Source organism: Polyodon spathula, chromosome 7 (assembly GCF_017654505.1).
Source record: "Polyodon spathula isolate WHYD16114869_AA chromosome 7, ASM1765450v1, whole genome shotgun sequence".
Classification (NCBI taxonomy): domain Eukaryota; kingdom Metazoa; phylum Chordata; class Actinopteri; order Acipenseriformes; family Polyodontidae; genus Polyodon; species Polyodon spathula.
Window position 1 is genome coordinate 58,627,526 of NC_054540.1, and position 11,230 is coordinate 58,638,755.

Below are 11,230 nucleotides of genomic sequence, written 5' to 3' on the forward strand. Positions count from 1 at the left end.
AATACAGAAATTGCTACTAAGTTATAAATGGTAAATGCTGCATGAATTTATTAACTTTTATCAACAGATATAAACCTGAACTGAATGTACTCTAACATGATTACAGAAAGTGAAATGTTTGTTGGTTTCTTGTTGTTATAATTGTATAAAACGTACCCTTCTTATTGATTTTTGTATAAATTGTAAGCATACGCCACTGGAATCAGATTACTCTTGTAAAATAGGTTGCTACCTCATTATTTGATCCTGGTAAAAAAAAAAAAAAAAAAAAAAAAAAAAAAAATGTAATCAAAAGAAAGCAAAAACACGGTCTGCTTCTTTATTGGTGGTTTCACTAGTGCCGACACTGACAGGTTGTTTAAGTTGTCTGTTTGGGATTCTGTCGTGTAAAGAGCCGTGGTCTCGCTGACCCCCAGAGGCATTGCTCTGTATAGACACGGGCAGGGCTACACACCGTGGCTGTATTATTCCATGTGAACACTCCCTCCCTGTCACTGTGCATACCCTGATCTGCAGAGCTATGAACACTGAAACACCAGCCTGCTTGGAAACAAGGCAACGCTGGACCCCAGTCAGAACACTTTAAGGACTGTTTTAAGTAATGTTATTTTAAAAAGTGTTTAAAAACATTCTCTTTTAACAGTGCTTGGAACATTTTGAATAAACTAATCAACTCTATCTAATACACTAGAAAGGGTTTAATAAACGGCAAACTTAATTAAAATAATCAATACAGGCTTTAAAAAGAAACCGTTCTTAACAAAGCATTCTTTAAAACAGTCCTTCAGGTTCTGTGAATAGGGCCCACTGCCCTTTTATAGTCTCTGCTTCCTGGCTTTGCATTTTTAAATGTCTCTGGCTGGTCTTTGGGGGAAAGACGTAGCTACAGGCTTTTACTCAGAGAGAGATATCAAACGACGGCATTCAAGTACAAGGTAACATACCATATCAAAGGGCCTGGAGTAACAGATCATGCAGATTGGTTAAAAAATGTGCACCTCTAATATCATCTATAGCACGGTTCCAGTGCCATTTCAGCCTGTATCTGTTTCACTTCTAGCTTTTTTAATTATACAATTTAAAACATTCCTTTTGAAATGCATTTAAATGTAAACATTTATTTTTATTTATTTATTTTTTTGCTTGCACTCGGATTAATCATGTGCTGGATAAAAAAACGTGTTAAACATACACATGAAGGAGTTCTGGACTTCTCTCACGAAACAGCCAAACGTTTCACTGATGTGGCTCTTGAGCATGGCTCTGTTCAGAACATCTGGAGATGCAATGCTGATTTCCACCACTAGGCGTCCTGCCTCATTCACTTAATAAACTCGGCCTGGCTGCTTCCTCTTCCTGGGGCTCACTCTCAGTATTAGAGCACAGTTACTGGAGGAGGAAACTGCTAACGCCCACTGAGTTTGCATGGCATGTGCTTCTCTCTCATTATACAGTATGGTACATCAAAATGAAGAGTTATGCAAAGAAGGGCATTTTCCAAACAGCACACGTCCATACTGGTGCAGCGGCCAATGCATTTCAATGACTAACTGTAACTGACGCCTGGTGTGAAGACTGTAGTATAGCCGCAAGTGTAAATGAAATCTGTACAGCTCTTAATGTGAGAGCCGTCAAATGCCAGTGGCAATATGAACCTTGAACTCCAGTTTACTCAGGATTTAATATTTCGTCAGGGCTAACCCAGACACGTGATCTCTCATCACTAATATTTCAATGCTCAGGGTGTCCTACAGCAATCATCACGTCAGCCCATGAAAGGTACAAGAACATACAGCATCGATAAACCGTATACAAAATAGGCCAGGTGTGAAGAAAAAATAAATCTTTAAATATTTTATCAATTAGATAAAATCTAGTTCTTGATTTGCTTTTCTAAATATATACTCTAGTTATTGTTATTGCCTGGGACAGTGATTCCTAAAAACACACCAGATTAACAATGGATCTGTTACTTCAGTACACCCCCTCCTTTGCCCAAGTGACATTAAAGCCATTAGGCACTGAGTATATGCTCTGTAGGTTAAGATAATGGACGGGCAGCTATGATTAATGAGGTTACCCTGAATGCCACGACTATAGGATTTTTGCCCAGCTTGGTGTGACCACTCTGAGTCAGGCCAGACCAGTGGCCACACCCCAGGGGGTCAGCTTCACAACACTCATTTCTTCGGTAGTTTCCACTATTTGCATAAAATCATAGGAGGGGATGTCCTGGACTGGGCTTATTTGAAGCGGTGGGGTGGTTATTTCTGTCTCCTTGTGTATTCCGCTCTGAAGAGTTCCTGCAGGCTGTTTGCTCTCCTTGTTGGTTTTGGAACGAGTTCAGCGGTTCTCCCTTCCCAGGAGGAGGGCAGCTGGTGCTTTAGTGTGATGTTTCAGGCACGCTGCGGAGTCAGGTAATATTATGTTCTGCCTTCTGAAACGGTGAGCAGATTATGAATGTATTACGATTAAATACGAGTCCTGGCTGTGTAACGAATAGACGTGGAAAACCTGATTATTAATTATTCACTTTGAATTCAACAGCCTGTTTCTAATTGCATTGAATTACTGGCACATCTTATAAAGTGTTAGCCAAATAGTTTCATAACTCTGAATGGGTAATAGCCAATGCTTTAAGTTTTCCAGCACTGAAGAACTAGAGATCCACCGGTCACCGGTGCAGCAAAGGCACTTTCACAACAGAAAGAGTGAAAATAGAGTCTGGTCACCTAAGTGATAAGACCAATCAATCACAAGTGACTGTAAATGCTAAAAAGAGAGGTAAGAAAATGTTGTCGGTCTCCAAGAGAAAAATTGCTCATCTTTGATTCCAATGGGGTTTTTACTGTGGTGCATAGCGCCACCTGGTGGCGGCTCTATATGCAACGTGTAACCTCAGCCAGCCTTGTCAGTTCACTGGCACATATCGAATACTGAAAACAGCACACAGAAAGTTGAGGCTAATTTAGGAAGAGTTAACAACACTCACTGGTCATTTCCTCCTCATTTCTCCTACGCTATGGAAAGTTTTTTTTTTTTTTTTAATAACAGTGCTATGAATGGATAAGCATGCTCCAAGGCTACAGAAACCACAGTCATGTTGCTCTTACACAGAACACTCCAGATAGAATGACTCCCTCGATCCTCACCTGGATTCTGGTACTGAACTGCGCTTGCTTTCCCTCCACATGTGGCTCCAGCAGTGAACAGTATGCAAACCAGAGCATCTGTCACAAGGTAGGCTCATTTAAAATGTGTCATACTGTTCTGCTGGTGCTTAACACGGTTTTAGTTTACCTCTGCTCCAAGGACATGAAAATATTCTTTGTTCTATGACTTGTATTATTATTACTGCTATTAGATATAGCTGTATGACGTTTACATACAGCTAACATATATGGTTTGTTTTTTTAAACACTCATCAGACTCTCATGTTTCCTTTTTTTAGTTTATTTATCATCAGTGTGGAAACTGGCACAAAATAATTCTTTTGTAAATATTTTATTCATATTTGACAGTGAAAAAAGCTATATATTATTTAAACATTTATTTAAACATAGTTTCAGTATGATTTATTCTTAGCAAAAATGTACTATTTGGTTTTATTTTTCCTTCAGTGTATGGAAATACAAATCACAAAGCAGGTGACAGAAAGCCTATATTGAATGTTACAGTAGAGAAGTGGGCCCTGGGCAGTTGGAAACTTGTCTGCAGTCTCTTTGTTATGTGCTTCAATTGTTTTTTTTTTTTTTTATTGTTTGTTTTATTTTTTACAGCGCAGATTTCAGGAGCTGTCTTGCTCCTCTCTCAATCTTTCATCTGTTCCAAATTACCTGGAACCCGGACTTAAAAAACTTGATCTGTCCAACAACTTTATCAGAACTCTCAACGAGGAATCCACAGCAAGCCTACGATCGCTGCAAGAGCTGGATTTAAGTTTCAACCGGTTCGATCTATTAACCCGGAGAGCTTGTAGAAACTTGATACAGCTTCAAAGTCTTAATCTTGCAGGAAACAACCTGGACAGGAACAGGAAAAGAAACAGCGCAGCCTTGCAGTCGCTGAAGAGCCTGAAAGTGCTGGATCTGTCCCAGAACAATCTGGACAGCGATACGTCGGCTCTGTATCTGATGAACATGTCCTCGCTGGAGCACCTTGGCTTAGCCGGAAACAAACTGACAACGCTTTCTTCAAAATTATTCCACCAATCCCCCAACCTGGAGAGCATCAGCCTGGCAGATAACATCATTGTGGAAATCGACGAGGGAACCTTTGAGAGTCTGAAGAGACTCAGGGTGTTAAACCTGGCCTTCAACTCACTGCGCTGCATCTCTGATTTTCAACTGAAACACCTGCTTACCCTGAACCTCAGCAGAAACTCCATTGAGTTCTTTGTGACGAGTGAAAATGAAGACATGTATCAACTTGAAACATTGGACCTTAGTTATAACAGGCTACTTTACTTTCCCCTGCTCCCCAAAAAGAGTGCTTTACAATATTTGTATTTACAGAACAACAAAATGGGTTCACTTACACTTGGATCTGCATTTTCAGAAGTGAGAATTCTGTACCAAGAAATCACAAGATTAGATACTCCCAACAGCAAGCTTTATTCAAACACAACATTTACAAACTTGGTTCACCTGGATTTAAGCAACAATCTATTCACATCTTTCCCGTTTCACTTTTTACACGACCTGATTGCTCTTCAGCACCTTAACCTCAGCAACAACTGCCTTGAAAACTTCACTTTGGAAGAAAGTGATGCAGAAACCCAAGCGACAGCTGAGCAACCATCTCCACTATTTCAGCAGCACAGGCGTCTCCCATCCATGCGGACACTGGATCTGCACAACAATCTAATCCACTATCTGCCCCCTTGGTTCTTTGAGCTTCTACCCCAGATAGAACGAGTGAATCTGGGGAAAAACAGCTTGCAACCCTGTGCCATCCCCCATTCTTTCACAAGCAACGGTTCTGCATTGCAAAACATGAGCCATAATGATGACTGTGTGGACTTCTCTGGTTTAGGAACTCTGAAGCACCTGGATCTGCGTGAAAATAGCATTGCAGTGCTGTTCCCTCGCATGTTTCACCAAACTCCTTTGGTTTCTCTGGACCTCGCTGGTAATACGCACCTTAGGATAGCTGCTAATGCTCTTGACAGCCTGGCGTCCACGCTGCAGGAGCTGTCCGTCAGTGGCAACCTGATGATAAACTCTGATTTACCTCTGCCTTGTCTCAAAGAGTTAAGAAGGCTGGACCTGTCCAACAACCTCCTGGGTACTCTACCTCCGCAAATAAGGTGCTCCCCGCTGGTAGAGATCAATGTTCGGAACAACTCTTTGACCGAGCTAGATGTGCCGGCGGTCACCTGCTGGTCTAGAAGTCTTCAGACCATTCAGTTAAGCAGAAACTCTTTCAATTGTTGCACACTGGATTGGCTGAGGATCATGCAGGAGTCTAAGGTGGACATCAACGATCTGGAGGACGCTGTGTGTTTCTATCAGCAGAATTACACGCTTGCAGTAGCTTTAACAAGGGACCATTCACAAGAGTGTCCACCTGGGGCAGCGGCAGAAACGACACTCCTACTAGGCTTACTAATCCTAGCCATTCTGCTTATAACAGCTGCTGTGGTTATTGGTATAATAAAGTACCAGAAACCAGGCACTTCTGTGGAACTTAAGAGTAACAAAGTGGTGTCTTTTGAATATAGTCAAGACATCGACTGTGGTCCTAAGGTGGCTAAACTCAATATATTTGAAACTGAGACTTAAAAAGCTGGCTCATTCTGGTTGCTCCTGTCTTTTTTGTAACCTTTATTTAGGCAGATAATCAGTTTTACTTTAGTTTCTTCCCTTGAATATTTATAAACAGGAGTGAACAATGTATTCTTATATTTTATTTTTCAGTCACAAAGTATAATATTTGATTATTTACAAAACTCTCTCTGAAACACTACCTCGTATGCATCAAGTCTTATTTCTTTCTCTGAGATTATTATTGTGTGTCCCTCTTCACAGCAGACAGATACTGGAGCTACAATGAGCAAAGTCACATTTTGGTCCTTTTTTTTGGGGGGGGGGGGGGGGGGGGGTACTGTACCCTATACTTTAAATTTCACTAAAAGCTGATAACGTCCCAATTGAAAATGTTGCCACATGTGCGTCTCACACGGAAGTGACTTTGCTCGTTGACTTGGTTTATTTTGTTTTGTTGGCAAGTAATCAATGCCTAGATACTCACACAATCCCCCTGCTAATCACCCACATTACCACTTCGTTTACCCTTTGTAATCTGTGCAGTGGAATTGAAGTGCATGTTCCTGGCCAGTTTCAATGGTGAGGAGATGTGAAGGATGTCTGATATTTCCTACATAAAACAGGGAAAATATTAGATTAGATTTGCATTTGAAATTTAGCTTGCAATGTCTACTAATATTATTTTCTTCTGTGTGCTAATGTTATTTATATGGTGTATCAATTTATATACAAATATATATTTATTTATTTATAATAGGGTGTTGTTATGATGTTTTGTGTACTATTTGGTAATAAAGAATATATAATTTAAAAGGAAATAAAAAAGCTGTGTGCCATATTTTTAACAGTGTCATTCTCCATAATGAAGTTTGAATAAATAAATATAATTTCATATAGTCTACGCTGCAACTTATGAGAGTCTTGGATTCAGACAAACTCTGTTACAAAGTCTATGAATTCCATTTTTTGACAGTACACACGAAATCATAAATAATGTGCATGTTAAAAGGATGCTTGCTCAACGGCTGATGCTATCAAATGTCATCCCACGTCAACACAGTTGTAATACCAAGAAACAACACAACTGTTGCGCAAAAAGAAAAAGAAAGAACAACAGAGCTATGACTCAGCAAAGTGCATTACACGGTCTCACATGTTGTGAGACAGGATGAGGACACTCGGACCTGGAGCACTATGCTTTCTGTAATCCTGTCCAGTTTAACAAACACATGACAAACCTACACACACACACAAAGTGTAGCAGCTGGTGACTCATGCATTGAAATGCTGAAGAGGCAATGACACAGGCGATACCCATAACACAAGAATCATCTGGAAGTGATCTCCCTTGTGGAGCAATATACTGGCATTCACCCCGCTCCCCCTTTCTGTGTAAATATTCAACAATATGGCAAATAGCAAACAATCTTATAAAACAGGCAAATACCTTGATATAAAGGTTTCAGTAAGTCAGATACACAAGCAAAACATGCCCCTTAGAAAACTAACGTCAGGTTAACAAATGATTACCACTTTGTGAATGATCTATGTGGCAAAAAAACTAAACCACACAAGGAACTGAAAAAAATAGAACAAAAACGAATTCATACGTTATATAGTAAACCACTATTTTCATCAAATGTCTAGTCTCGACCAGAAAAGCATCAAAAACACCCTAGACGTGATAAGCAGCTGTTATTCTATTATTATTATTATTATTATTATTATTATTATTATTATTATTATTATTATTATATTATTATTATTTCCAAGTATCAGCCTCTGGTTTCACCATGCTGGGGTGAGACGTAGTCTTGTTATCACCTGTTCCCATTTTGTACTATGAGTCAAAAAAATTTCCTCCAACGATAGCAATCACATGTCACGCACTGACATGGTTATTGAAACTTCCCAACAAGTTTGCTTGGGGAAGAGATATGACTTTGATGGGCAAAGCAGTAACTGGCTGGGGAGCGCCCCTGCACAGTATGATAACTGCTGAGAGCAATCTATAAGCAGCAGCCAGTCCGGAAGACACAGCAAAGTGACCAGCACTCAGCAGCATGATTCCTGTCAGTTATCACACTGGACAATCTAACAAGCACTGTGGAGCTGAAAGGAACACAAGCTGCTTCAACTGCACGCTTCTATAGTATCAGTTTTGAATACAGCAAAGCAATTTTTTTCTGCTTTATTAAATATTATTTTAATCGTGAAATATCTATTTTTAAAACATGATGTACAACAAAGAAAAAACTTTCTTTTGTAAGCACTTTGGGGCATAGAATGGAATCGTTTGTTTCTGCGAGAGTTGTTTATTTGTGTGCATTGTTTGAGTTATTTAGGGAACGAAGCCTAAGGGAAGAGTTGCATTTAGACACGATGCTATCGACAGTAACCAACACCTGGGGGTGCAGGTGCTGATTTAAAAAACCAGCTGGAAAACAAAACTCTGCTTTCAAATTTCTTACTAAAATGAAATAAAGTAGACGACCAAAGTCACTTCCATGTGACACTTTTGTTTTTTTACCTCAAGTGTATTAGGAAAACCAACACCAGTGGTGTCAGGGCAGGGCTGGTAATAAGACTCCTACTGCACAGCACTGTCATCCATGCCAGGTTTTACTACCAGCTTGAATAGCCACAGTGTATAGGTAACAAGCTCAGGTAGGTCTGATTAAACCCATAGTAAAAGCAGCAAGGGATCAAACTGCTATGCAATAGGAGTCTTATTTTCAACTCGGCGATACTCAACCTGTTCCTGTCAAGCAAGAAAAAAAAAACTTTCCATGAGAGGCATCAAAAACTCACAACAATTCCAGGAATAAACAAGGTATTGCAGCTGTTACCAAACACATACAAGACTTCTATTCTGAAAAGCAAAAGCACAGTATGACAACATAACATACATAAAGATTACAAAACATTAAATACAGAAAAACAAAAATAAAACCTTACGAAACTGCATAACGCACAGGGGATGTGGGATCCAGAGCTATCACTATTCCACTGGCACACTCTAATTCTTCAAGAAAGTACAGTCTTTCTGTTCCTGGGTTTCTGAGCGCACTGACACATTGGCAGACATTTAAGCATATGAATGGGATATGGGGAACATTAGCTCAAATGAATAGCATACAAATAAAAGTGGGTTTACACTGAATACAATTGCACAATTTCATGAACGCAGACAGATAAAAGCAATCTGCTAACTGGAAGATATCCAGACTCACAGGAGAAGATTCCAAAAAGCATTATCAATCCCATAAGAAACATTATATTAAAATAATTAGAACAATAAGCAGAAGTGAAACCTTATAATGGATGGACCGCAGCTGTGTTACTGCTCAAATGCAGCACCAGATGGCATAAGGGATGAATAGAGGAAACTACCAAAGATAGAAAAATCCCTGGGCGATAGAACCTGAATTCAAGGAATTTTTTATGTTAATAGGGGGATTTCCTTGTGTAAAAATCAGTGAAAGTCCCCAGACCTTTATACCTGGTGGGCATGTTTTAGAGCAACACACGCTGACCTTCCGACTGTTTGTAGCCACAGTGCTGCTTCACAGATAACAGAAGAACGGAGAGGGCTGTAGTTTTACTCCTCTGAGTTTTACTCCTTATTTCCACTCTCTTGAAGACGGGCCCCAGCAAGCTTTTATCCCAGAGGGAAGTGCAGACACAGAACCTCTTCTGAATAATTCAGTTTAGGCTAACAAACTGCTGTTAGAAACAAAGGTGTTCTCTGCTAGTCATTATGTTTTTTTAATTGGGTGTTTGAATGGATGCAGTTGCTAAGTCGCGCAAATGTAATGCTTCTGCTGGATCAGACAGTTTTCATGGAAAAAACCAACGATGTGATCAAAACAGTGTACAGTGAGAGCACCCAACTGATAACCTTTGAGTCTGGATCTGCAGCAACAAACACATCTCAACAGACCATTGCACATGTGCATGATGAAACCAGGCAAAAGGAATCATTTCACGTGCATGTATCCACTGAGGGGCCTGTGTTAGGGTTAGGGTTAGGGTACAGAACCTCCTGACCCCTGATCCCTGATCCCAGCCCAGTCTAGAAAGAAGAGAGTCAATTCTCAACCATACCAAAATATGAATCTCATCATCACCACATGACAGCAATGGCCGTAACCTGGCTGGATTTGTCAAATGATAAAAAGCAGAGCTCCCAGTTTGTCTCATACTAGCAGCAACAGGAAGCTTGGGATTAAAAGTGACGCCAGTAAAAAGTAAAAACTCAACTGGATTTACGAGGACGTTGTCTGAGCTGCTTGCCGTCAGGGTGAATCACGACTGCAACAGCCCACGTACGCTCACCACAGTTCCTCAGTATGAAGAAGCCGCAGGAGGGGGACGGGGGGCGGGGATGACGACAATCCCCCATACAAGAAAACAGTCTGCGACGCAAAAACTAAAAACAAAGATATGTATTTTTAGCATCTCTCCTTCTTTTGAAATTGGTCAGAATAAGAGGAAGCGCACACACACACAATAACCACGGGGCTGTGTTTTCATTTCTATAATGTGTTGAGCAGAGACAGGCTGAACAGTACAGGATACTTGTTATGTTTTTTATAAGAAGTACAGTTTTAAATATAGTATTATATTAATATAGTATGAAATGGACCAGTACAGAAAGAGAACTTTGGATATTACGCTAGTGTTTCTATCACTTGTTCAACTCTTGATAAATATTCTTAAAACCACTGTTAGTAACTGTCTCCCTCTGCTGGGCAGTCAAAATAATGCAATGCAAGGCTAAGGACATTATTATTATTATTATTATTATTATTATTATTATTATTATTATTATGATGATGATGATGATGATGATGATGATGATGATGATGATGATAGGTGGCTGCCTTCAGCGTTAACTCCAAACACATGCCGATTTCATAACTGAAAAGCAAAGAGATTATTTTAATTATGCATGATTTCCTTCAATTTGTATAGTTGCAATAGATGTTTATTTATTTATCCAAAATGAAAATGTCGATATGCAATACAATAACTGATTCGTTCATATTACTATAATGAAATGTAACACCATAGCTAATTATTAAGGTCATTTTTTATCCACTTATTCACGTAGCGAGTTTGTTTTTGATTTAAAGCACTTCATACGAGATAACATGTTACATACTGCAGTTAGACAGATAGGCATATATAGTATTCTAAACTCGTGAGCATCTACCTTTCTGTCTGATAATGAGCAACAAAAAAACTAACTGTTATTTCCACATGACACCACAAGCGTGTGCTTTAACATTTAAACACGCGTGACTGCAGAATATATTGAGAATTGCAATACTCCACTGTTTTACACGGCATTGAGTTGGTTATATTGATGAAGATGTTGCCTTGTCACGGCTATACATATATTAATATAATGTGCTTTGTTGTAGTATGAAGAAGAAGAAGAAGAAGAAGAAGAAGAA

General features: G+C 39.5%; 1 protein-coding gene across 1 annotated transcript; it reads left to right on the forward strand.

Moving 5' to 3' along the window:
- The first annotated feature begins 8 nt into the window (after positions 1-8).
- On the forward strand, positions 9-6,550 carry LOC121318942 (transforming growth factor beta activator LRRC32-like). Its single transcript, XM_041256160.1, has 2 exons — positions 9-3,240; positions 3,780-6,550. The coding sequence occupies exons 1-2, from the start codon at positions 3,073-3,075 to the stop codon at positions 5,781-5,783; spliced, it is 2,172 nt and encodes a 723-aa protein (XP_041112094.1). The 5' UTR covers positions 9-3,072; the 3' UTR covers positions 5,784-6,550.
- Positions 6,551-11,230: the final 4,680 nt, after the last annotated feature.